General features: G+C 28.2%; 2 protein-coding genes and 2 pseudogenes across 6 annotated transcripts; 1 reads left to right on the plus strand and 3 right to left on the minus strand.

Moving 5' to 3' along the window:
- The first annotated feature begins 573 nt into the window (after nucleotides 1–573).
- LOC111298523 (early light-induced protein 2, chloroplastic-like) lies at nucleotides 574–1493 on the plus strand (annotated as a pseudogene). The gene is made up of 2 exons (XR_016328578.1): nucleotides 574–835; nucleotides 928–1493. The product of XR_016328578.1 is annotated as an early light-induced protein 2, chloroplastic-like (transcript).
- A 259-nt stretch (nucleotides 1494–1752) lies between these two features.
- On the minus strand, nucleotides 1753–8241 carry LOC111298266 (uncharacterized). 2 transcript variants are annotated; one of them, XM_022893056.2, is made up of 18 exons: nucleotides 7761–8241; nucleotides 6867–7106; nucleotides 6671–6734; nucleotides 6458–6587; nucleotides 6234–6381; nucleotides 5872–6120; nucleotides 5605–5689; nucleotides 5061–5163; nucleotides 4541–4666; nucleotides 4351–4464; nucleotides 4030–4148; nucleotides 3816–3897; nucleotides 3626–3718; nucleotides 3436–3525; nucleotides 3165–3284; nucleotides 2845–2936; nucleotides 2592–2649; nucleotides 1753–2053 (listed from the first exon to the last, which is right to left on the minus strand). In XM_022893056.2, the coding sequence occupies exons 1-18, from the start codon at nucleotides 7945–7947 to the stop codon at nucleotides 1979–1981; spliced, it is 2175 nt and encodes a 724-aa protein (XP_022748791.2). In that variant the 5' UTR covers nucleotides 7948–8241; the 3' UTR covers nucleotides 1753–1978. The 2 variants fall into 2 exon arrangements, with proteins under 2 accessions (XP_022748791.2, XP_089601314.1); XM_089745188.1 differs by lacking the exons at nucleotides 4351–4464; nucleotides 4541–4666.
- Nucleotides 8242–17394: 9153 nt separating this feature from the next.
- LOC149514215 (acireductone dioxygenase 1-like) lies at nucleotides 17395–18464 on the minus strand (annotated as a pseudogene).
- A 951-nt stretch (nucleotides 18465–19415) lies between these two features.
- Nucleotides 19416–23635, minus strand: LOC149514216 (protein TIFY 4B-like). Of its 3 annotated transcripts, none has more exons than XM_089745190.1 (9): nucleotides 23356–23635; nucleotides 23043–23203; nucleotides 22802–22953; nucleotides 22240–22327; nucleotides 21990–22155; nucleotides 21387–21446; nucleotides 20663–20720; nucleotides 20329–20540; nucleotides 19416–19883 (listed from the first exon to the last, which is right to left on the minus strand). In XM_089745190.1, the coding sequence occupies exons 1-9, from the start codon at nucleotides 23495–23497 to the stop codon at nucleotides 19867–19869; spliced, it is 1056 nt and encodes a 351-aa protein (XP_089601316.1). In that variant the 5' UTR covers nucleotides 23498–23635; the 3' UTR covers nucleotides 19416–19866. The 3 variants fall into 3 exon arrangements, with proteins under 3 accessions (XP_089601316.1, XP_089601315.1, XP_089601317.1); XM_089745189.1 differs by having other exon boundaries at nucleotides 22240–22330; XM_089745191.1 differs by having other exon boundaries at nucleotides 22240–22330; nucleotides 23043–23269; nucleotides 23356–23487.
- Nucleotides 23636–27338: the final 3703 nt, after the last annotated feature.

Genomic DNA, 27338 nt, shown 5'->3' on the forward strand with positions numbered 1-27338 from the left:
CCCCTTTTTCGCACTTTCAGGAAGATGAGAAGGAACATTTAGGGAGCAGAAAATTTTCTAATGTGTTGTTCTTTAGTGGAGCAATAGCGGAGAGGATCAACGGCAGGTTGGCGATGATTGGCTTAGTTGCAGCCGTCGTAGTCGAGTTATCAGAGTGTCAGGATCTGTTTACTCAGATATCTGATGGTGAGATTCCATGGTCACTGGAAACCAGCATTGTGATTGCAGTTGCAACTTCTATCCCATTGTCTAAAAGGGTGAAAGTGGAGTCAATTACTGTGGGGGTTCTTTACCTCATGATGAGCTGTGGAATGGGATGGGAGATTTGCCATATTTCCGTTTCTTGCTTTAGCATTCACTGAATGTCTCAAGGGTGGAACTCTTGTCTAATAATCTCTTTATTGTTTTATATAAGGTAATCCTTTGCAAAAAAAAAAAAAAAATCATTTTAATTGGGCATTCTTCTTACTTATCGGTGCATATAGGATTTTATCTAGAGTCTAGAATCTTCTACGGAGAATCCAGAAAAGACCACGCCGCGTGCTAAAAGACCCGAACATCCTACGTGTTACAGAACTCAAATGCTGTCATGCTTGATGGCCTCAGATTCTCTCCTCTCACCAAACTCAATCATGTGTGGACAAACAAGCCCACGTGACTCAATCACTTTCCAGAATTAGATACAAAAATGATGTCGACCCTAACCCCTATTCTCCCTCGCCTATGCCATACAAGTTCTTTGCTTCTTGCTTCTTTTCATCATCAAACACTTTTCCCTAGTGTTTGCTATCCCCTTGTTCAGGTCAGAAATTTTCAGGTTCGGTGCTTGGCAGAGGTAAGTTCTGAAGTTCATGCTTTCTTACTTCCTGTTTTAAGATTTGAGATATGGGAATAAAGCAGTTAAATGATTCGTTTTTGCACTTGCAGGAAGAACCGAAGGAGCAATTACCAGCAACACCGAGCACTTCTCCACCAGCACCAAAAGTGAGCAAAAAGTTTTCAGATGTGTTAGCATTCAGTGGACCAGCGACGGAGAGGATCAACGGCAGGCTGGCGATGGTTGGCTCTGTTGCAGCCCTGGCAATGGAGCTACCTAAGGGCTAAGATGTGTTTACCCAAATATCGGACGGTGGGATCCCATTGTTTCTTGGAACCAGCATTGTGCTATCGCTTGCATCTCTGATGATCCCATTATTTGGAGCTGTGACAGCAGAGTCCAGGTCTGAAGGGTTCATGATTTCGGATGCTGAGCTGTGGAATTGGAGGTTGGCCATGCTGGGAATTGTTGCTTTGGCATTCACTGAATATGTTTATATGGGGAACGCTAGTGTAATTTGGCTTTTCACTCCTTTGTTAGGCTTATATAATGCCCAATATGCGGAGGAATTTATCACCTAGTCATGTAATGAAACTTCCATACCGTTAAAACCTGTGTATTTGCTTTTGGCAATTCATGCATTTTGTGAAAATACATTTAATTGACAATTTATGCATTCTTATGTCTATTTTATATTAAATACATATAAATTAAAAATTATTATCATAATTTATTTTAATATGTTAAATTTAAAACATTTTTTTTTTATTCAAAGTTTTAATCAATAATGCTTTCATTTTTTATATCATTTTTATTAAATTATAGTATCATATTTAAAATTATTGAATTTAATATTATAGTCATTGGAAGGACTTCCGAGCTGTATGTGGAAAAAATGTTAGTATAGCAAACTTCGATGACATAAAAGATGAGGATACTAACAATTTCTATAATATAGAAGTGTAATCACCAATCCTCTTTTTATTTCAGACAAGGATTCTAAAAAATTAATCTACCTCAAAAAGGACACTTCGGTGTTTCAAACATATAAACAGAAAAGAATGAGAAGAATACATTTTCTGCTATTTGCTTTTTTATGTATTTACAAATACACCATGAACCACGCATGCATAGAACAAACGTATGGCATATAATGCCCTTTTATGAATCAAGAACTCTGTGTTCATTCATCTCCCCATTTTGATTTGTATTTGATTCTTCACAGCAAATTTGTTTCTGCAGAATAGTAAATAAAATGTATGGAGTTAGAAATCATAACGGGAAGGAAACAAAAAAAGGTTTGAGTAACAATTAAACCCTATCAATTTTAAATACAACATGATAAAAATACAAGAATGATGCAAAAAAAAAAAAAAAAAATTTTGATACAACTTAAAATTTTAACCAGAATCTCATATAAGATTTTAAAAAATAAAAAATTTCATTTCCTATTTGACTTATTGACATGAATTGGACATGAGAATTTTTGTGTTTTACATATGTTTGATACAAAATTAGCAAACATGAATGTACACATTTTCAAGTCTAGTAACAATACCAGTAGCATGCAACTTGATCCAAATTTACTACTTATTACACATTTATGATTACGATGACAAGCAAATCAAGAAACCTAAATATAAAGTACTAACAATAAAGTAGAATCAAAGGTTTAGAAAAATATTACACATTCTGAAAGAATTAGATAGAGGGAACCCTACAATGTAATCATATACTAACTTTATAAAACTTTAGAAGAGATTCATATACTTACATTGGCATAAAGATCAACAGGGAACAAATTTATAGCACTTGCATTAAAACTGAATCCGCTGAAAAGAAAAAAGGGCAGAGGATGGAATAGATGTCAGTGACAATCATATGTAGGATATAAACTCAGAATGTCAAAAGGGCCAGTCACAGATGGTCAGTTCAACAAAACAAATTTATTGAACCTAGCAATGCCAAATAACCTGGACACCAGATTTTTTTCCCCTTCGCATTTCTTTCAAGGTTCAGAATATTACCTGCGGGATAGGACGAGCTGCCATACGTATGGAATAAAGAACTCCTCTGGATGACTCTCTTGTTCATATGAGAAATGTAACTGAGTAAACATCTGTCAATATGCAACAACTTCTAGATTAGGAGACGAAAATTGCAGAAGAAAGAGAGAGAGAGCACCAAATGTCCTTATTAAGGAAGAACCAAAATGCATTCAAATGGCAGCAGCAGCCTTTCTTGATAATAAAAGAATTTAGTGTGTGTTGCGTGGGTGGGCGGGTGTGGGAGTGGTGTATAGAACTTTGCAATTCCCAAATAGCAATATACTGTCATTTAATTCTACCTTCATCCCTTCACCTCGCCAAGTTCGAGAATTATTAATTATGAACAGCAGAACTTTTTCTACAGACCATTCACCATCCAATCTTTGGGCATCGATACGACTGTTGAAAAAATCTAATACCTATAACAGTCAAAGAGGTCAAAACAATCAAAAAGCATGCGGAAAAACATTATGAAATCTTGGTAATGCAACAACTATCTGAACTGTTTTCTGAGAAGAACCAAGAATGGAAGATTAAATGATTTTCATCACATGAAGCCATAAAGCATACATTATAAATGTTTTCAAGCAGCTCAGTAAAACGAGGATGGCTCTTGAAAGGCTGAAAGACTTCCTGCCTGTGCATAATGGCATATACAACCTGCCCAAATGCATAAAACATTCAATTTCAGATCAATGTTCGCAAGTGTTGTAGAGAATGTAAACAAGATTAACTCATATAATTTTAATGAAAGATATACCTCGGGATTCCGTGACAGTGCATAAGTCAAAATTGCATTTAATATTTCAAGGACGATTCTCAGGAAATCAGTATAAATTTGCAATTCTGCTGACTGCAACATGATGGGGAATAAATATTTTTTTAAGGGTACTCAGAGAGGATAAATTTTTACATAGTGCTACATTACATGCATAAACCAGGACAACTACCATATCTTCCACAAGGCTGTCCCCTGTTGAGATGGCTTTGGTTTGCAGTTTATCATCTCTTAGCTCTACCAATTTGTTGTACCTAAAATTCAACACACATTCGCAGAAACAGTTAGAAAAACAGTATCAACATAACAAAATATGGGAGAATCACCGAAGGGATCAATGAAAAATTAATAAGACATTCATGTCAAGAAAAAAGTTGACAACTTACTTGCGTGAAAGCATATAGAAAAGGCTAACAAGTCTCTGAGAGGCATATGCACTCAATCGATGGGCATGAGATGCCATATTTGCCAAAGTTGCTAAACAAGTAGTATGAAGATAGACATCCTGTTCATTCATTAAAAAAATTAACTGCTGTTTTTGGAAACCCAATTAACGCTAATCAAATATTACTACAACTCATTATCTCTACCAACATATGAAGAAAGTAGTCCAGCCACTCAACAATATTTTCCCGGATCCTACTTCAGCAAACATAACATGATCAGGAACGGGATCAGGTAAGGGTCTAAGACATTCTGAACCATACCCGCAACTTAGATAAGTTATACTGCACAGTCCTTATCAGAATTATGACCGTCAGGGAACCAAGAGATGTCTGATGAAGGAGGTGCTCTTTATACCATGGAACACCAGACAGTATCTGTCCACATACATAAGACATCAAGATAATACTCATGCATTGAAGCCAAAAGTGGATGGACAGATGAGATGCTTACCATCTTGTGAATGCTAGCATTAAATGAAGAATCTTGACTAAGTATGAGGAGTATAATCAGCAACATGTATATTTGATTTGATGTCCTCCTCGAAGCATTGTATAATGTTTCCAAGATGGGCATCAACTGTTGATTTTCATTGCGCAAACACAGATTAAGACAATGTCATATGCTTTAGGCTGAGATGTTGCTCAATGCTATGTACATTGTAAATACAACATACCAAAGAATTACCCGGAACAATTAAAACAAAGGAATAGAAGAGATCAAGCAGAATCTCATGGAATGTGTAGACTTGAATGCTTGATATGAATTACAAACATTTAAGCTCTTTCTTTCTTCCCTTTTTTTTTGGTGGAAGAAAAGGGGTGAGGAGGAGAGGCCAAGAAAACTTTTAAATGTTTCAATCCCACACCAGCCAAAATTCATGTCTTGATGCAAATAGATTGGAAAGTAGTTTTACAAAGGGAATTGCTCGGCTATATACGACATGCAGATAATGTAAGCTGCAGCTTCTTACCAATGTATCTAAATCAGTTCGCACAAGTACATACTCCAAAAAGTCAGAATTTCCTTGCACCAATGAGTAAAGTAAAAGGACGGCAGTCTCATCAGCCAAGCACCTGCAGATGTGAACCTTTTATGAAAAATAAACAAGAAAGAGAGAGAAGCAATGAAAGATAGAAAACTGATTCCAAATATAGTTACAAGTAGCAACACATTTCCTTCAATCAAAGATTACAGCTCTGGTGAGGATACGATGAGCCACACAATATAAACTTATGCTTAAGTCAAATTTTCTTGATACAAAATTTTAAACAAACTTCAGTTAAGACAGAAAAGGAAGATGGAAAAAGAAAGCCTGCAACCATTACCAAGGAAATAGAACCCATTTTTGAAACAATGTTAGAGAAAACTAACAGGCATAAACAATCAATCATACAAACTTATTGCCAAAGTTTCCCACCATGAATACCAAAAGTAAGAGAAAAAGGAAAGCCTTAATAATCCAATAAAGGTAATTTTATTCATTCACATTTATAGTAGAATAAAAAGACACTTACATGCCAAGGGTATCAAATAGGGATGCAAAAGGTAATCTCACGACTGGTCCATTTTGAGCATTCCCCTCAACATCGACACAATTGACTGCAAGCAAAGTACTTACACATTCACTGTCTAACATTGTATAACATTCACAAACACTGTTAACATGCCACCATAATCACATGCATGCAAAAAGAAGTAGAAAGAGAATATATATATATATATATATATGTATGTATGTATATAAAGCTATTATCACAAAAGGAAATGAAAAAAGATCTCACATTCAATATCCCTTGCATTTTCTAAGGCCTTGCTGTAGGGGTTGACAGTAAAATATGTATTTACTTTTGAAACAGAATCTGAAGTGAAACTGTCATCACTTCTATCTGTTATAGACTCATCAGTCACAACACATTTATGGTAATGATTAAGAATAAGTAGCACATGGAGACTGCAGTCTGCCAGCTGATTTCTTGAGCCTTCACCATTTGAACTGGCCAAATAATTGAATGGTAACAACACAAAGTTTGCTGCAAGCATAACATTAATTGTTGTCATAAACAGTTTCTGGTAAAAGAAGCCTGCTGCAGTGCACAAACATTAGGAAATGGTATTAATGGGAGCATCAAGGAAAACACCATACCAGCAGCAGAACCAAATCTTTGTAAAACACCAGTTTTATTTTCTTCAGAAAAAATAGAATAAGAAGCAGCACTACTCGAGGGAACACGAGGTCGCATTATATAATTGAGCATCAATCTGCGAACCACTGAACTAACCAGCAAACTTTCCTGCAAAGCAAAGAATGAGTATGCAAATTTTGAAAATTTTGGAACAAAAAATCAAGCTAAGGTTTTAATTTGTAACCTGAGACATTGCTGCATCAATAAAAGGATTCACATCTTTAGGCCCTGGAGATGGCCCAGAAAGAAGTTGTGTAGACATTGCAGCAAGCATGAAGTTAAGCAACTCCTGATGTAGAAGAGATGTAGTCGGACTTGCAAGTAAAACAATGTAATATTAGGAGAAAATTAAATAGAAATGTCAATCTTAGAAATACATTATTAAGCCATGGTGTACCTTACATCTATTGAACCAAGAAAGGTAAGCACGTTGTGCATTACAAGATTCTCAATGCTTTGAACTGCACATTAGAAATAAAAATTTCAGGTCATGATGCTATTTACCAGTAAAATAACAACTTGCAAGATAGTTGGTTACAAACTTCAATTTCAAAACTGGTAAACAAATAATGATGAAGAGTCAAATATTTTACCTGCCGTGAAATCCTTAGGCACTGGTTCATTTTCATGAAGAAACAAACATAACTCCTCAATGTTGTTGCTCTGTGAATTCTCAATTACATACTTCAAAAACACAGATGAAATATACACTGCATTAACAGCCTTCATATAAACTGCTGAAGAAGCACTAGAAGTTCGAATTGCCTCTTGTAAACACCATGACAGGTGAAGCAAAATCTTTGCAAGGTGCCTGGTGTGGCAGTTGTTTTGTTCTGTGCATGAAAGATCCAGCACAAAGTCAGCATCTTCATAGATATTTGAAACAAAATCAGCGATCTTCAATTAAAAATGAGAGAATTTTAAATGAAGTTGTTAAGTGTTATAAATTAAAAAAAAAAAAAAAGCTGTCACAACATAATCATTGGATTTGGAATTTGATCAATAGAATTAACGTAGCTTTGTTTTGGCAAGATGAGTATAATTTCATAATAGAACGTATATGCCATCGACTTAGTAAGATGAAATGACAAAATATAAAAACAAATATCTTATATAATTTTGAGATATTTGGAGATCATCGAGTTTTAGTAAATAAAATTTCCTAGCACTATAAGATGCAAGCAAAAACTCTAATCTCCGAATTTCTCCCGTCAGTCTTTCATCTAGAGCGCTCCAATTTAGTGTTGAAAAGTACGGCAAATCTTCCGAACCTTATCATTAACGGAGCTAAGCATTATATTCCTAGAACAAGATTACTGTAATTTCCGGAACATCAATTAATTTTATTAACAAATACTATGAAACATGGTTGCATTTTGCGGTTTATGGAAAAGTAAGAAAGAAATTACTCCACTAATTATTCCAAAGAAAAGGATTATAAAAAATGTTTACGCATATGGAAGTAAATTGGGAGAGAAAGCACTGACCGAAGAGCTGGCAAGCTTGGAGAACACGATGAGGGGCCCAACGGAGAGCGAGAGGAAGTTCTAGAAGCTTCTGCCAGAAATCGGAAGTCAAAGGGAACGATTTCTCGCCGACGAAGGCGCCGATTAGGTACTCCGCCGTTTCGGTGGTGGTGCTGGCGTGTCGCGGCGTCGAAGGCACCGCCCCCATTCTACGGTTTCCGTCGTGTAAAAAATCGAAGAATGGCGGTTTGACTCGGTGAGTCAAGAAACGAAACGGATTTGATCAGAGGGAGGAACCGAGTTAGGGGATCTTGGACTTGGAATCAATTGGCATTGCAAAGAGAAGAGAGATCTGGCTCGTGTGTTCGGCAAGAGAGAAGAGCTTTGAGAATTTGAAAGCGAAATTTCAAAATGGAAATGAAATTTCAATTGAAAAAAAAAAAGGAAGACGGAGCTTAGAGACGAAAGTTTTGAAGAGTTAGAGAGAGGAGTGATTTTGTTTGCTGTTTTTTCATCCTTGTCTTGTTTTTAAGGAAATTGGCATTTTTTACGATGATGACGTCATTAATTTTGTTGATTTTACGTAATTGCCCTCCTACCTTTGTTTCTAGTTTTACTTAATAGTTGGAGGGAATAGTCTTCGTAATTTTAGATCTAACGATACAATAAGAAATCATAAAAAATATATATATAATTGAAAAAAATTAAAAAAATTTTCATATTTAATATATTAATAAGAGTAATAATTTGATAATTTTAATATTTATATATATGTAACACAAAATAAAAATAATATAAACATAATATAAATACATGAATAATATTAAAATTAATTTAATTTGGAAATTAAGATACTAAGAGATAAACATACTACATTATACACATAATAGCACTGTATTCTAAAAAAAAATAGTATTAAAAATATTTATTTTAATATAATAATGGGGTTTGGCAAGGTTCTATTAAATAACCTAACCACTGCACAAAACATTTTTCATTTTTTTTGTATTGTTTATAGAGCCAAAAATAATCATAATTATTAACAATACTTTAAAACAATAGGGGATGGTCATTTGTTAAGTGTGATTAAGAAAATTCTTTGTAAAATTACTTTATAATGCATAAAAAAAATTTGACAATTCTTTAATATTTCTTCTCATATTTTGGTCTATTGGTAAATAAATTTAAGCGGTTTAATAATTAAAAGAATCTTAAGATAGAGGATATGTACCACATAGAGGTGACAATTGGATAACCAAATCAAGTTGAGATCCAGTAATTTTGGATCAAACAAAGTTTAAATTATTTTGAGTTTGAATTATAAAATATTAAGTTATTTTGAATCAAATTATTAATTTTTCAAATTAAAATAATTTAAGTTTTAATTAATTTTGATTTGAATTATTTTAAATTTAATTTTGATGATTTATATTGTTAATTATTTCTATTAAATGGAAAAAATTAAATGAATTTTTTAAATTCAAACATTTTTAAATGCCATCACATACTCAAATATTATTTTTCCTTTTTAAAGGGAACTTCTAATTAGTATCAGCAATAAAGTTACATTTAGCTTAAAATTTTAAAAGAAAAATTTTTTAATTATATATTAAAATATTAATATTTTATTTTAAATATATTTTTAAATTAAATAAAAACTATTTTTATTAATTAAATATTATTCCTAGGTCAAAACCAACCTTAAAAAAAATATTTCTGTTTAGCCCAAATTTAGTTAGGTCCTTAGGACTAGCAATTAGTTCTGTTCCCTTTAATATCTTTATTTTTCTTTTAAATATATGATTTTGTTAATCTCATTTATAAAATTCCCTGGCTCTTGTATTAGCACCATCATTTTGATGACGTTAGGAGAGTTAGAGTCTCGTTTGACGATTTTTATTTTTAATTCATTATTCTAAAGCGTGGATCGGTTCAACATTTCTGCCCGTTGAGATGTGTAATGTACACTGACTTCCGAACAAATCATTGTGCTACAACTATATTTTTCTTTCATTGTAAATTTGTTTGACCTTGACCAATAAAAATAAAAGGAACATTTACCTTAGCATATGCATATCTTTAAAAGTTGGTATTTAAGGATGTTAATTAGTAGAATATAAGGCAAGTGGATTATTCTTCATCTTCATTTTAAAAATTTTATATTATATTATTTTTATTTTTATTTTTATTTTCATAAATATTTAGTATATATAAATAATTTTTATAATCGTTGCTTTTTTTAAATAAAATCATTTTTATTTTTATTTTTCATATTTATTTATTTTTTACAAATACATATTAATATATTTTTTAAATGCAAATACATTAATTGTAATTAATCTAAAACAAAACTATATTATTTAATAAAAATTTATTTATTATATATATATAATAATAAGGGTATGAAAGAGTATTATATTATTCGTTTCCATCCATGTACCCAATAAAAAATTTAAAATCTTACCTATCCACATTTTCATCCTTATAATTTGTATTTCTTCATTTTAGCATCTATTATTGATTAGATTTTATTGATAAATGTAATTTTTTGCTAACTCCTAAAAAAATTGCTTTACTAATTGAGTTTTATCAATTTTTAAAATTTTTATAAATTGCACCTACACACAATTTCGTATAAATTCCCTATTTATTTAAATTAAATACATATCTTATGAGATCAAATATTTCAAATTTAAACTCAGAATAAATTCAACATTTAGAATATAAGATTTCATCTTAAAAGTCTCAAATTTATATTTTAAATGTGAGTTAATATTTGATATACTGTTAATATAAAATTTTAATTACATAAATTAGATTAAAAAGATGATACATGTCTTATTTTTTAATTAAATTTTTATTTTGTTAAATATATCTTAAAAGACCTATATCACCGTCTTTATCCCACTTGTATAATTAAAATTAAAAACTGGTAATATATCAAAAACTAACTCTTTAAATATAATCAACATAAAATTTATTAATTTATTAATTGAGAAAGAAATAGTTTTTCTTTGTGTAACCCATAATTAATCCATGTACCCCAAACAAATATTGAATTTATAATTCAAACTTAAGTATCCTTCATTTGAGGTAATAGTACATTTGGGTGTAAATAAAAGATTTTCAATTATAAAAAAAAAAAGTGATTAGTGTTAAAGTAAATTATCTCATATCTAATAAATATTTAATATCTTATAATTTTATATTCAAGTTGAACTCCTTCACTTTTTGTCAATTGATTTTAAGTTAGATACTTAACATAATATTAAAATCGAAAATTTTTTTCATTGCCCTTTATAAATCTATTATGTAATAGATTTTTTTTCATCTTCATCTATACATGATGATAACTTATTAAAGTGAGTTATCTTATATCTAATAAATATTTAATATTTTTATATTAAGTTGAACATCTTTATTTATTATTAATTAATTTTAAATTGGATGCTTAATAACTAAATGTTGAGTGCAATCTTTTTATTCTATTGTTTACATGAATTCTATCGTGATCATTAATATTTCAACTTTTGTTGGTAATTTCTCCTTAAAGAAATGGTGGTTTTGTTGGATATTAAAAAGGTAAAATTATAAATGAACGGGGTCTCTGTTAAAATTTGGGTTTTAATGGAACTTTATTTGTAAAATATTATCTCAAATTTGGATGGATTTTTGCAAAGAAATGAGTATTGAAGATTTGGTGTTTGATAGAATGCGGACGTAAGTTGAAAACTTGACACATAATAATTGTCCAATCGTTGGAAAGAAGAGATTTTGAGAGACTTAAAATTATCATTTATAAAAAAAATTTTAAAATTTTAATATACTTTTTCACTAAAAAAACTTAAGATATTGTAATTTAAAAATTAAAAAATTTATAAATATTGAGTTTTAATTTTAAATTTATTAATATTATATTTTAATAATAATTTTATGAATAATTAAATCTTGAATTTTAAATAAAAATTATTTAATTAATTTAATCTATGATTAGTGAAATGAGAGGTAAATTTGATGATTCGTGTATTTGTATCATAAAAAATATTAAAATTTATGTTTTTGTATAATATTTTATATAAAAATTATGTATCATAATTTATGTTAAATTAAAAATATAAAATATAAATTTTTATTTTATTAAATTTATATATAATTATTATTATTATAATTTTAAATCATATTATTTTTATATTATATTTATATTTATATGGTATCATATTTTATATTATTATATTTTATATTATTAATAGAAGGGACAAAGCTTTGTGGATAATTACGAAGGGAAAAGGATAAGTTCCTCCATAAATAAAAGAATGAGAGTTGATCCGTTGAGGCTTGAGGCTGAAGTCCTACTCTTGGCATTATTATTAGGGGGAGCCTTCGAATAAACATTATTGGCCCGTTCCAAATTTTGGATATGCTTCAATATGCTTGTGTGATGGATACGCTTTACAATTTTAATAATATAAAAATAAAACTGGTTTTGTTTTGGCATATTCATTTTCTATTACTAGACATCTTGTCGCGGGTTACTTTTATTAATCGCCGTAATTGATTACTGAAAGATTACTGTTAAAGAAAGTAATCATAAATATTAATCCCCAAATCAATTTTTGTTGTCAAATGTCACCCCTTCTTCCCCATTATCTTCTTTAATATATAGGTTTTGGATTTGTTTTGAAGTTTTTGGTAATTTGGGTAAAAAATAAATAATTATGTGGTGAACATTGTGAGGGAAAGATTTAGATAAAATTTTTTAATTGAAATTTGTAAAGTTTTTTATTAAAAATAATTAAGTAAAAATTAAAATTAATAGATTGAAAGATTTTATTATATAGATTAAGTGTGTAAAATTTAAAAAAATTTTAATAAATTTTGATATATATATTTTTGGATAAATATTTTTAATAAAAATAATAATAAATTTTTACCGTTGAGTAAATATAGATTAAATTTGAATTATAAATAATATTTTTTATAATTTTTTATATATTATTAATTTTTACATTAAATTTTATCAATTTATCGATTTTTTTATTAAATTATTTTTTAAAAAAATTTACAAATTTTACCTAAAAAATTTTATATAAATTTTATCCACATTGTAAACAAAAAAAAATTCACGTTTCGAATAAATAATTTTTCATGTGTCTATGAAAGAATTCCCCAAAATCTTCTTTTAATATGTAGATATTAGATTAAATGTTTTAAGTAGAAAAAGGAAAATGGCTACTTTTTTTTTTTTTATTTGATGATGGTGATTTGGAATCAACTCTTTGAGTAATAGATAAGTACACCAAAAATTAATTATTTTTTCTTATTAGTTTTTCAAAGTATGAGGCAATAAACAAGTTGATTTATTTTAATGAGTTAATTTGAGCATGGATTTTGTCCTAATGGGTTAGGTGTTCCATCCATTTCACAAATTGAAAGGAGAAGACTTTTGTATTCTTTGGCAGTCAATCAAAAGCTTGCTAGGATTTTATTGGTTTTAGACCAAAACTATCTAAAAGAAGTCAATTGCAAAGCACAAAATAAAATAAAATAAACTTTGGGAATGTTTGGAAAAAATTGAAGTGGTAGGTTTCTACCAAACTTGATGCTAATGCATCTTTAATGGAGGTTTTGAAATGATATGTTGTGGAAATTTTTTAGTCTAGTGTTCGTTACACCATGAAAATTATTTAAAGACTACATCAATCCAACCTACCCATGAAAAATTTGATACATCCAATTGAAGTTTTGGACTAACTCAACTTTCCAATTTGAAGAAGTCATAGTTAAATGGTTACCTATTAATGATAATCATATTGTATATCTACGTTTACTTGATTAGACTTTTTCTTTCATAAAAAGAAAAAAAATATTTAAATTTGAAGTTTAATAATGGTTCGTCAATTTTTAAAATATATATTTTAAGATTAAGATTCGATGATGCCCGATGTTTATAATTTTTTTTTATATCATACAAATATATGTGTATATATATTTATTATTAAATCAAATATTAATGTTATCTCATGATCGGACTAAAATTTTGAAATGATCCGTGTACCTTAGATTTTGACTGTCCCTATTGGAACTTGGATAGTGATGGTTCATTGAAAATTTGCTTCAAGTTCGAAACTCTGCTCAAAGAAGCAAACGTCTTTTTGGGTTTTGCTCGTGCAAGCTTGGGTCTGCCCGTAGAAAGCCCGACTTTGCCTTTTGTGGTTTTAACTTTTCCAAGAAAATCCATCCGACACACTTCGGCCCGTTTGGAATCAAACAAAACCATAGAGCAACATGGTTAGGGCCACCTTCTTATCCCAACAAGTCGGTCATCCATTTAGGTGCCAAGAGTGTGACAAGGTCTTACATAAAAATAATAAAATAGTTTATATTTATTGGTTTTTGATATATTTTAATTTTATAGAAATGGGTTTTTTCATTTGAAAGTCGGATTAAAGGCAACGTGGGTTAGGATTTCTTTAAAAAATCGAGATTAAATAGGAGGCAGATTTTAAGATACTCTATCTCAATTCGCACTGTGACATATGTACAGATGTATTTTTTTATTATTTGTTTAATTATATATATTATATATTAATAAAATTATTACTTAATATTTTAATTTAAAATAATAATAAATAAAAATATTCTATTTATATATAATTAAGATATAATTTATATTAAAAATAATATTAAATTTATAAAATCTGAAAATAAATAAATTTTTTAATTTTTTAAATTAAAAAATATATATCGTATATAATAATTTAAAATAATTAATTATAGATAGTATATTTAAGATGATTTTAATAAATAATTATTAATAAAATTTAAACCTAAAATTTTTTTAATCAAAATAAATAAACTTTAATAAATTAAACCCTCTTTCAACCAAAAGTTTAGATTTATTATATGTGCAAAAAATCTAAAAGTCTAAATATTATATTTTCACCGGGCATTCAACTGCCTTTATCACAGCGATCTACCTTTTTTTTGCTATGTGTAAGGGTAACCAACATCAAAAAAGTTTTTTTTTAATTATTTATTAATTTTTATTTATAAAAATATTATTTGATATAAATAAATAAATTTAGTAATTTTTAATTATTTATAATTATAATAATTTTGTTCGAAGATTCAATTGTTAAATGATTTTAAAATACAAGAAAATTATCATTAATTTTTTTAATTAAGTATGATTGATCATTTTAAAAACTTATTTTTTTAATGAAATTTTAAATTTAATTAAGATTTATCAAATAATTATTTTTATCTATAAAAATAATTTGGATTTAAAAATACGATTACGTACAGAAAAAATTTATCACCTCACAATATCCGTTTTAAAAATAATATTGATTAATTATGTATTTTTTTTTGACAAAAATGACCTTTAATTTTAATATTTAAAATAACTCATTTATTTTTATTTTTGAAATTTTTTATCATTTTTAATATGAAAAATAAATAAGAACTTTGTACTTTGAAAATACACTCAAAAGTTCTAAACAACATCAAAAAAAATTTACTTATCTAAGAATTTTAAAATATCACTTTTAAAATTTTCTTAAAATTTCATCATCACTGCATTTATTCATTTTCAAATTTAACATGCACATAATGAAACATGATGCTCATCCATTAATATGCAACTTTAATTTTTTTTAAAAGTCTTATTTTTTATATTAAATAATAAATAAATAAAAATCTTTTGTTGAATATTTTTTTAAAATAATTCGATACTTGAAAAAAAAATCTCCTAAAAAAATATTATTATTCAAACCTTTTTAATATCTTATTTTCGAATGTTCATATTTACTTAATTTACTAACATAGATATTTTAATAACTTAATCAACCACAAAAATTTATTTATTTTAAATGCCTATTAATATTTTTTGCAAATTTCAAATTGAAAATAACTAGCATGAAAATAAAGTAAAAAAAGCTTAAAAACATGATAAATATTATACCTAAGTTTGGCCCAAGGAAAGTTTGAATTTGGGCCGAGCTCGGGCTCAATTAGATTTAATCACAGTCATGATATAAATTTAAGATTAATATCAAATCAAATCGAAATAAATTTTTATTTATTTTAAATTTAATTTAATTTTATATTTATAAAATTTTAATTTTAATTTAATTTTTTTTAATAATATTCGATCGATTTTTTTTTTGAAAAAGACTTACCTTAAAAATTTAGATGATCAAAATCCGTCTGGTTGGGCTGCCACGGTGAATTAAGCACCTTTTTGGTGCAATCTCGCCGTGATTGTTGGTTTGGATAACTTTGCATTTGTAAGATTGGTCCTACGTGGCATCAACTGGAGTAAAAATCTCCATTGTGGGAAAAGGTTGCAGTCACTCACCCATCTCACTTTGGATAATTTTATCCTCATTAACTTCTTTTAACTAAACTTTACCCTTTATTTAAGAATCTATTAAGATTAAAATGCTTGGAGTAAATTTAAAAGAATTTATATTTGATACATAATTAATATATATTATTAATAAATTAAATAATATTATTTATAAATAAATATTAATTTTTTAAATAAAATATATAAATATAAATAATTTTTAAAAAAATTTATTTATTAATACGATGATATTATTTAATTTATTTTATTAATAAAATAATATTATCTAATTCAATATTAAATTTATACATTAATAATATATTAAATATAAATTCAATTTAAGAATAATATTTTATTTCTACTCACATTATTAATTAAAAGTAACATCAATATGATAGTAAAAAAAAAAGTACATCAATATGTTATTAGATATCTCTCGTATAATAACGGTCCTCCGTACACTGCATGACGCTTTCAAACAATCATAAGACATAGTAAGTAGCTATGCCTTCCAATTATAATTAGAAGTACATCAATATATTCTTAGATGGAGTTCAATGTTCGATATAAAGCTGTAAAGCTTTTACTCATTCTAGCATTTGAGAAACTAATGAAACTAAGAAATATCAGATAAGATAAGATAATATAGACAATACAAGCATAGACATAATTATTAGAAATAATTATTTAAATTTTATAAAAAATTTATTTGAAATTGATTAGATATTATTTAATAAATAAAAAAATTTACAGAAGAAAAATTTTAAGAAAAAAAATATTTTTAATAGATAAATTTAATTTGTAAAATAAAAATTTTAATAAAAAAGATATTTTTAATAAAAAAATTTTATATACTTATAAATAAGTGAAATCTTGATAGGATTAGTCACGAGAAAAAAATAAAAAAATTATAAAATTTTATGGGATAGATACTTTATTAGAGATTAACGTCTTATGGTGTGTATATAAATATTGTATTTATAAATTGATTAAAAAAATTGATAAGATTTATATAAATATGATGCATGAATATACATGAATATATATTTATTTAAATTAAAAATATTTTATAAAATTAGAAGATATTAAAAAAATATAAAGATATTAATTATAAGGGGTTGTTTTGATATTTTGATATAATTTTTTATAATTAATGAATCTTACTTTTAGATATAAGATTAAATAATATTAAATTATTATCTTTTATATATTTAATTAATTATTTAATTATATTTTTTCTAATATTATTGGATTTAGGATTATTTAACCTAACAATAATAGCATACACTCTAGTACTCAATAGCTCTAATGAGCTGCTAGCGGCACCCCCACTTTCTCATTCAAACTTTTAATGTACTTTTCCTTGCAGGGTGATCCTCCTGCGGCCGATTATACGCTGTCCACACTGGTTCTCCCACAAACAACCTCATCAGCTGCACATTGTAACACACATCAGTAACCGCTTCGACATCCACATTCACTTATAAATCGGTTCCCTTAATTCTAAAGCATGCGATACCCAGATTTCCTTACTTTTACATAATTGCTGGTGTCAAGAGTGAATCTCTGGTAGATTCCGGCAGGCAATATAATGAGATCACCTGCTTTGATCCAGATTCGAATCCAACGGTCTTCCTTGCAACTATATATATATATATTTTATAGATAATTTTAATAAAAATATTAATAAAATTTTTATCGTTAATTAAATATTAATTAAAATTAAATTATAAATAATATTTTTAATAATTTTTTAACGTATTATTGAGTTTTACGTAAAACCTTATTAATTTATTGATTTAAATATTTTATTAAAGTTTTCATTAAATTATTTTTTTAAAAAAATTTTCACCTAAAAAATTACATATAATATTTATCTTAAAATCAAATGGCTCAAAATTCAGCATAAAGGAGCAGGGAAAGCATACATAGAACAAGCTAATTGGACAGAGAACTTGTACAGAATGTTAAACACCAACTTCAAACTCAATTATAACAAAAATTACCATGTAATTATAACCTCTGGCTTCTCTGATCTTCTTCAATTCCTCATCATTCTCGTAATCCTCGGGATTCAAATGCCAATACAACACTCCCAACTCTGCCCATTTCTCAACGTCGACCATTCCCATTAACCCAAAAACAAAAACAAAAGGAAAAAGAAAACCACCCAGAAAATCTAAGAGCAGAGAAGGAATGGAACTGACCCTCCAAGTGGTCCTACGAAACAGGCTTGCTGGGGTTGTGTTGACGCGGAAGCCTTTGATCTTCTTTGTATTCATCCACAAACCGTTTCTTTTTTTTTTTTTTTCAAAAGAAACGAAAAACCAATACCATCAATCAACCATTTTAAACGTTATGGCGAAAGCCTCCATTTTGATTGAGCTAAGAAATCAAATTGACATTGAACAAACTTGCCTCGATAGCTATGGGCTTTAACTAGGATTCAACGTTGAACGTTGAAGTTGAGTGAGTTTCATTCACTATTTATCAATGGCCTCGAGTTTTCCTGTCGTGTTAGATTTTGGCTCCGTCGTTAATCATGGGTTTGCCACGTGTGGCCTCTGTTTTTCTCTTTGTTGTTTTCGTAGTGTTTGCCTCTTTAATTCCCATAATATTATTATTTTTGGCCTCAAGTGATTTTTTTTTTATTTTGCCTAAAATTGTGAATTGTTGGGATTTTAAAGAAAAACAATTAAACATAAAATAATAATACGACAATAAAATAATAAAAAAAATAATTTGATATAAATTTGGATCAAAATTATATATAAATTTAATAAAAATTAAAAAATATTTTTTATGATGATGTGTAAATAAATTATGATACAATAATTTTTGTATTTGATAAGAATTTGACACAATCAAACGTAGATTCATAAATTGTCAAATTTATTTTAAAGAAGAATTATTATATTTTTAATAATTTTAGGTAAAATCCATCAACCATATAATATATATTTAAAAAAATCAATCGTATAATATAATATTATTAGCTATACCGAAAAGAAGAAAGTTATTACCAGTAATTATCAACCATATAAAATAGTAATAAAAATATAATTAGTTACTAACAATAACTAAACTTCAGGTTGCATTAATTTCTTTGTAATTTTATACTTCCTCCACTCTATTTTTATCGTTTTTATATCAGAAACAGGGCTTCAAATGAAAAATATGAAGTGACGAAAATAAAAGTTTATGGACAAGGAATCATGTCACCATACCTCAAATTCAGTCCTAAATCTGAAATTGAAACTAGATGATGATACTCATTGATAGAAATAGTGTTAATCCTAATAACAGAATCATCTATTGATAGAATGTTGAACTTTTAATTTCAGCGATCATGATTCAGTTCCTTGCTTCAAGTATCATAAACAGAGCTAGTTCAGCTGCTACAGTAAGCTATTAGCATAGCCAAAGGTAGTCGAAATTTACATATAAAGTTAAGCAAAAGAAAAGCACTCCTTGCCGCTACAAGTGGCTCTATAACTCAAGCCAAGAAACGATTCTAGCATCGGAAACAAGAAATTCCCTAAGAGGGTCCTAAGATTTGCAAAGTACAAAATTGATCAGGGGATTGTGAAAATCATACCATTCAATGGAGGATTCTCTGAGTATGAAACTCAACCCTTACTAGCCAAATCATAATAATACGCTGGCATGTAGAAGGCTCTCAGGTTACTTTTTCCTTGCATGTCTGCTATGGTAATGGACCTAAAGAACATATCTCTTTACTTGAGTCCCGATGTGTTCAGATAAAACATGTTTAATTCAGTGTTCTTGAGCACCTGCATGGAAATCAAATCACAAATAAGATTCCACCCTTGCATAATTCAAATGTTGACTTGCGATGATAGGCATGATTAATGAGCAAGTATGAAGGGGCAAATGTGATGACTTAGGTTCATTTGAAACAAACATTATGCAAAACAAAGAAATATATAACAAAATCTTGCCGAAATGAAAACTCCAAGATGAACTATTTCATATGGCCAGTTGTAAACTAGATATCTAACAGAATTTATTACTTGCAAGATTATTGGATTGTTCTTCACAAAACTGACAATCTATATGCACACAAAGATTGCCGAACTGTTCCTCAGAAATTATATATATGTGCATCCGTCAACCACAGCTCTTGAAAGAACCAGAATTTTACCAAAGGTATGAGATTAACCATCAAGTATTCTGCACTACTATTTGTGAATACAAACTAACATATTCATAGCTTACTCTCATCATTGAGATCTACAGAAAGATTCACAAGTTTTGCTTGGTTGTCAGTTGAGCTACAAAATGCAGGTGGCAATTCAGACTGTGGTGAACTTGTACTGCTCCTGCTTGATTGTCCATTTGAGTTTTGAGTTCTTATCTGATGGTTCAGGTACATCTCCAAGCTAGAAGAAATTTGTCCTGCATTCTTCCTGCCCTTGAAAAATTTTTCCCTAAAAGAAAATAGGCGAACAAGAAATTTAAAATTTAAAATTAGAAACATTTAGTAGAGGTGTTGTAGAAACTTGAGGTTAATGGTATCTCTAGTAAATCATATCTTAGCTACTATAGGTACCTGTCTTTTCGCTTTTCAAGATATCGCTGCAATGATACTTTTCTGTTCACCTGCCCATCTACATCATAAGGCCGAACAGAAAGTGTTAGAACAGGAAAAAGTGAGCCAATAATTCTCGTATATTATCAAGCAGAAAAGCTTTTTAATTCCCCAGTCATCAGTAGATTATTAACGAATGTCCAAGGCAATAAGTGAGATTTTCCATAAACCTTTTTGGATATGCTTTTCAAGAGTCTCATTTACCTCAATAACTAACATGATCAAGCACTTGCTTTTATGTGTTGCATAAATAAAAACGAGAAACAAACTCTAAAACTGCAGTAACTAGCTTTTTTAAATATGACAAATAAGTTAGGATCAGTCTCCTCTACTTTAATTTTAGTAGAATGAGGCTCCATAATAATCTATCGTCACTTATTCATTTTAGACTTTATCTATAACCAAGTCTATAGCTCGGCCAATGGGTAAGATTTTTGGTAGATAAACCCCAATGCTTGATCTCCATAAGGACTTCACAATAATGATCATCATGATAAAAGACTGCTTAGCTAGATGTAGCATTTGGCTGCAAAAAAAAGCCACTGAAATTCAGAACTCTTTTCCTATTTAAGTCATTTATATTTTGAATTATTGCACCACCAAAAAAGAGTTATGATAGCTTTTCCACATTATAGAACATTCTACAAGAAAAATAAATGAAAAAGAGGGAAAAAAAATGTCATACCAGAGTCACGAGTTATATTTCCTTTTTCCCTAAACTGTGGCTGGCATTCCATCATCTTCTCTGTAAAGGCAAATTGTAATCACTGTCCTTACGTTATCACTAAGCTACTGAATCCAGCAATAAGATTTAAAAAAAAAAAAAAAAGAACTGTAGTATTAGAATTATCCTCATCTCAACATCCAAGCATGTGCCACTTTCATGCCAATACTTTATTTTTCTTTAGCATAAGACCTAAAATGTTTAGAGACTGCATCTAGCTCTTAATGCTCTATTTTGTTCTACAACAGCTGCTCAACTGGCACATGAGATGCACATATACATACACAATCCAAAACAAGATATAAAATCTACAAAAAGCATAGCCACAACTAATTAAAAATAATGAAAGATAGATTCCTTCTATTTAGATAACAAAGAGATATTTTTCAAGTGCAAACACAGCCATGCTAATTGGCTCCAAACATCACAAACTACCCATTTCTGAATATTCTTGTCCATTAACTAAAATGCAGCTACAGTTCAAGTATATAGCTTACATATTTTTCAAATTGCTTCCTTGCAGTAGACAAAGAAAGCAGTTAATTTATCCATTCCAAACCTAACCTGTAGTTTTGGTATGAGAGTTCAAGGCAGTTGAAGCAATAACGCCATTTTTGTCACCAGCTGCTTGTACATGGCACACAAAGGATTTAAGGGCTGCATTTCCACTACATAGATTGTCCTGAGGAAAACCAATACGAGTCGCTGCCAGTTGCATGATTGCCCGTGCCTGCAAACCATATTTGGATGCATTGGAAGGCCAACATGCTATCATTGTTCTCCAGGTATCCACAGAAAGAGGAAGCTTCATTACCTTATCAAGTGGAACTCCATCATACACATTGACCTCTCCACAGTAGAAAATCGTCATTTGCCCACCCAACTCATTTGTTTCACACGGACTTCTGTCAAACAATTTCAAATTCTCACAAAAAAGTATACAATTATACATTACTCTATCCAAACTGAATCTAATGCAGCCTATCCACAAATAGAAAGACCACAAATGGAATTTGTTAACTGTTAGCCTTGACTATATTACCAGTGTTGGGGTATTATCTACAAAAATTACAAAATCAAGCTCTCAATACTTACATTCTAGAGTCTAATGCAATTTCCATAGATCAAAGGAAAGAAAAGGAGATAGCACAACAGGATTTCACATCAAACATGAACTATTCTAAACTGAAAGAAATAATTAGAGGGTCCATCAATATCATCCCTTTTGAAAATCCCTTTATAGAGTTGCATTGCTTTGTAAAAAAAATTGAATAGACTATAAAATCCAAGTAAATTTTTAGATCTATCAAAGGAATTGGATAACACCCTCAATGCAAAATACACTAACACAAAAATTAACTTAAAAAAATACTAACCTGGGAGAGAGATTCTTGCTATCAGTGTCTCCACCCTGGCAATGTGTCTCCACCACCGGAGCAGTTTTCAAAGGAGGATCTTTCCGCCGATATGGGCTTTCTTCTTCTCCCAAAGCTGCTTCTTTTACTGAATCACCTGAATTCGAAGCCACCTAAACAAAGCATTCCAGAATTGTTATCTATTTGAAGAAAATAAAGTGAAGCAAAAAAAAAAAAAAGTAAAAAAGAGAAGTGAACTCACACGCGCCGCCGCATTTTGCTGAGGCACTGGCGGCGGAGGTGGGGAAACGATGATTTTTCGGAGAGATCCGGCGCCGGAATCATCGCTGCCCTCCAACAATGCCTTGAGTGAAATCACTTGCTGGATCGCCTGCGATTTGTTCCACGACGGCCTCCGCATTCCTGAAACCCCACGTGTCAATTTTTAATCATTACATTTTTTCCTGTCTCTCCATGTTTTCCGGGATTCTGGATACGGTTAAGAAAATACGGAGACTAAGAAAGGGCAAAAGTGGAAAACAAAAAAAGAAAAGGAAAAGCCCAAAAATCAGGACCTTTTTCTTTGAGGAATTTGCGACAATCTTCGCGAGTGAGCTGAGAAATGTCTTCTTCGGTTAGTTGGCTGAGAGGTTTATCAAGCATCGAGCTACACGAAGCCGTTGTCGTTGCGGCCGTCGCCGTTATCCGGGCCTCCATCTAACCGTGGCCGGAAATCCACCAAAGTGGCAGCGATGGTAATTACAGGGAATTTGAAGGCCCAATTTTGCCTACTAAGACTGGCCGCGGCAACAAGCAATTTTGCGGGAGAAGAATGGGGTGGGTGGGGAAAGAGCTTGAGTTTTTTTTTTTTCATGATTGATTTTGAGGAGCTGCGAAGCACCCTATGCTGCCACGTAAGCGAAGGTTTTGTTGCTATTATGTGGTAATAATTAGAATTTAGGGAGAATAAATGTGGCCTTAATCATGTGAGAAATTGCGGTTTTGCCATTTAGGAGAGACGTCGCAAACGTCAATGGAGTTGAAAACTTAACTGACTTACTGTTCACAAGTGTTGATGTGTCATTTTAGCGAGGAGATTAAGGTATCTCTGTCCTTAGATTCCCCCTTTTCATTATTTTTTACTATAAAATTAATTATATTTTTTATATAATAGGTCACAATTTTAAGATAGGCGAAGGGTCAATTCGAGGTTCAATTTATTGTGTTTTCTAAACATATTAATAAAATTTAAAATATTATTTATTAAATTTAATAAAAAATAAAAATAAAATTTACTAGCATTGTTCGAACACTCTGATCGAATATATTCTCGTGAATTAATTTTATTATATTTATTATTTATTTAATTAATTAATTTTAAAATATTATTTATGATTAATTATTAATTTTTATAAATAAATATAAAACAATAAACATTGAATATGATCACGAATTATTTATTTGTTATATTCATTTACAACCCACTTTTATTAACTTAATAGTTAACATATTATATATTTAAAATAATATTTAAAATGCATCCGTGGAGTTAATAGGATTCTTTAAAGAAATGTTTTTGCATTTAATACACTATATTTTTCACTAATTTTAAGAACATACGATGTATTAATTATATATTTTTAAATATCATTTTAATTAGTGTCATTAGATATTAGTTAACATTTTTTTCTGTTTTTATTAAATGTAGTATTGACTAATTAATGTGTTAATATAAATGCATTTGAAAAAAAAAAAAAGGATCCTCTCTTAAAAATATAAATTTTTTTTGTTTCATCTAAGGATGATAAATATATTTTTAATTAAATTTATGATAAATATTTGTTTAAATCATTTTAATTTTTTTAATAAAATTTTATTTTTTTATTTTAATTTTAAATTATTAAATTTCAACCATAGATTTAATAAAGAATTCATTTATCACTTTTAAATAAAGTAAAAAAATATTTCATTAATTTTTAAGTAGTGAAAGGATCCTTTCCTTTTAAAAAAATATTTACTTAACATAAGAACTTTAAAGAGTCTTTGAGTGCCTTCAAATCCTTAACAAAATCCAAATCAAAGTGGATAATTCTTTCTTAGTTTTTAATTTTATGGGGAGTCCCTAGTTGAGGGTTAATAAAGATTATGAGTTTAGTTAATATTTTAGTGTGTAGTTAGGAACTTATTTAAGAGTGGCTAGAGAAAGTTTAAAAATATTTAAATATTTTGGCAATTTATGTCTTTTTTAGTTGTTTTTAGCTATTGTTTTGTAAATAAGGTTTTTATTTTTTTTTAATTTTAATTTTTTTAATATAGCTTCACTTCTAAAAACAAAGAATAATTTTTTAGTTGTTTTTAACTTGTTTTATTTTTTTTTTTTTATAAAAGAGATTGTAATTTAGGGATAAAGAAAATAATTGTAAGTATTTAAATTTAAATTTCACACATGTTGAATGGTACCTTTTAAAGAGTCCATTTGTTTCACAGAAAATGACTTATGAAAAATAATTTTTGGAAAATATTTACATTTTTTGAATTATAAGAGATTTTCTGTTATTTGGATAAGTTAATGAAAAATATTTTTCGTTATTTGGTTATTTTTTGGAAATTTTTTTAAATAATATTAATATAACTATTAAAATATTCAAATTTATTTATTATAAAAATATAATAAAATTATTTATTTTTAAAATTATTAATATTAAAAAATAATTATATTTTAATAATAATATTTAATATTAAAATATTATGTTAATATAAAAAATACTTAAAATAAAACTATTTCTTATTCTTTATAGTATTTATTAATATATTATAATATTTTTATTACTATAATATGATTTTATTTATTAATATAATATTATTTATTAAAATTAATATATTAGTATAATATTTATTTATAATAATATTTATTAATATATTATTTATTAATATAATATTATTTATAAGTAAAATTATGCTTAAAAGTATTGATAAATAATTTTACTCATAAACAACGTTTTTTTGGAGAATGTCTTCCTTTTTTTAAATCCGTAAAATAATTTATAGAAAAATAATTTTATTTTTTATTGATTAGCTAATTTTTCACCAAACAAACACTTGAAAATACGAAAATCATTTTTCAAATGTTATTTTTCATGAAACAAACGGAACCTAACTATACCAATCAATTGAACTTAACATTTTATAAATTTTGCCAATAATGAAAAACTATTGTTCCTTTGTCTATTCAAGATCCTAGTATGACTTTGACCTAATTCATGTTTTGTTTACAATATAAGGTATAAATAATAAAATGGTTAATATTATGAATAATTCATAAATTATAATAAAATATTTAATATAATATTTAGATTTAAAAATTTTTAATGTGATATTTAAATTATAAATTTATTAATTAATATGATATTTGAAGAGTTACGTATATTTTACGTATTATCGTTTGAAGTTAGTAAAATTTAATATATTTTACTATAATTTAAAATTGTATTAAAAGTTGGTGAAACCATTTTTTTTTTAGGTATAAAAGTTTAATTTACAAAAGTCAAATATCCAAAAGGGGAAAGTGATGCTAGCTTTTTCTTGTGGGCTCTTCAATGTTTCACTAAACTTTTGGGCTAGTGAGAATATTTTATTATAAAATATTTAGTTTCTTATTTAATTTTAATATAAATATATTTAAATTATTAAAATAATAACACAAAATATTTTTTAAATGTTTTAATAAACAAATTTAAATGAATTCTAATAGCCTGAACGGACTCATATAAGCTGTCAACGAATTCCATCCAACTCATAAAACATTTTTATTAATTTTAGCCAAAAACATGGAAAAGAAAATCAAAATTCAACAACTGAACACTTCAATGGAAATAAGGATTAGACCTGAGAGTTGTTCAAGAACTGGATTGAATACAATTCTGCTCAAATTCAAAAGTTCATTCAAATTTCGAAGAAGATTTAATTAAAAAATTAAAATTTGTTAAATAAATTTAAATATAATTTTTTAGATTTATTTAAATTTTAAGTTAAGATTTAAACAAAAAATTTAAAGTTCAAATCTGACCCACCTCAACTCGAATTCACATATTTATAAATTTTTTATTTATATATAATAAATTATATATAAATTTAAAATAAAAATTATATATATTTTATTAAACTTAATTTTTACTTTTATATATATTTTTTATTTTTAATTTATATATATGTGATATCCATTAAACTTAATTTAATTATTTTTAATTTGTTATTATATAAATCAAATTTAATGGATGAATTTGAATTTTTTTTAATTTAAGTTAAATTTAAAAAGTTTTAAAGCTCAAATTTTTGGACCGGATCCATGAACACCTCTAATGAGGACCAATCAGATCTCTGTAGATATTATTTAAAACTTTTTCATAATTTAGTTTCTATAGTCAATGAAGCATAATGTAAAACTCGGAAGTAATGGTAGCTATCTGGCCCTACCATCCCTTTAGTCGGGACAATGTTCCTAACATGCTAGAATCTCCACGGGCAGGCCCTATTAAAGGTTTATGGCTGGGCCTTTTGG

This window comes from Durio zibethinus, chromosome 16 (assembly GCF_047325235.1).
Source record: "Durio zibethinus cultivar Kanyao isolate XHJ-2024 chromosome 16, ASM4732523v1, whole genome shotgun sequence".
Classification (NCBI taxonomy): Eukaryota; Viridiplantae; Streptophyta; class Magnoliopsida; order Malvales; family Malvaceae; genus Durio; species Durio zibethinus.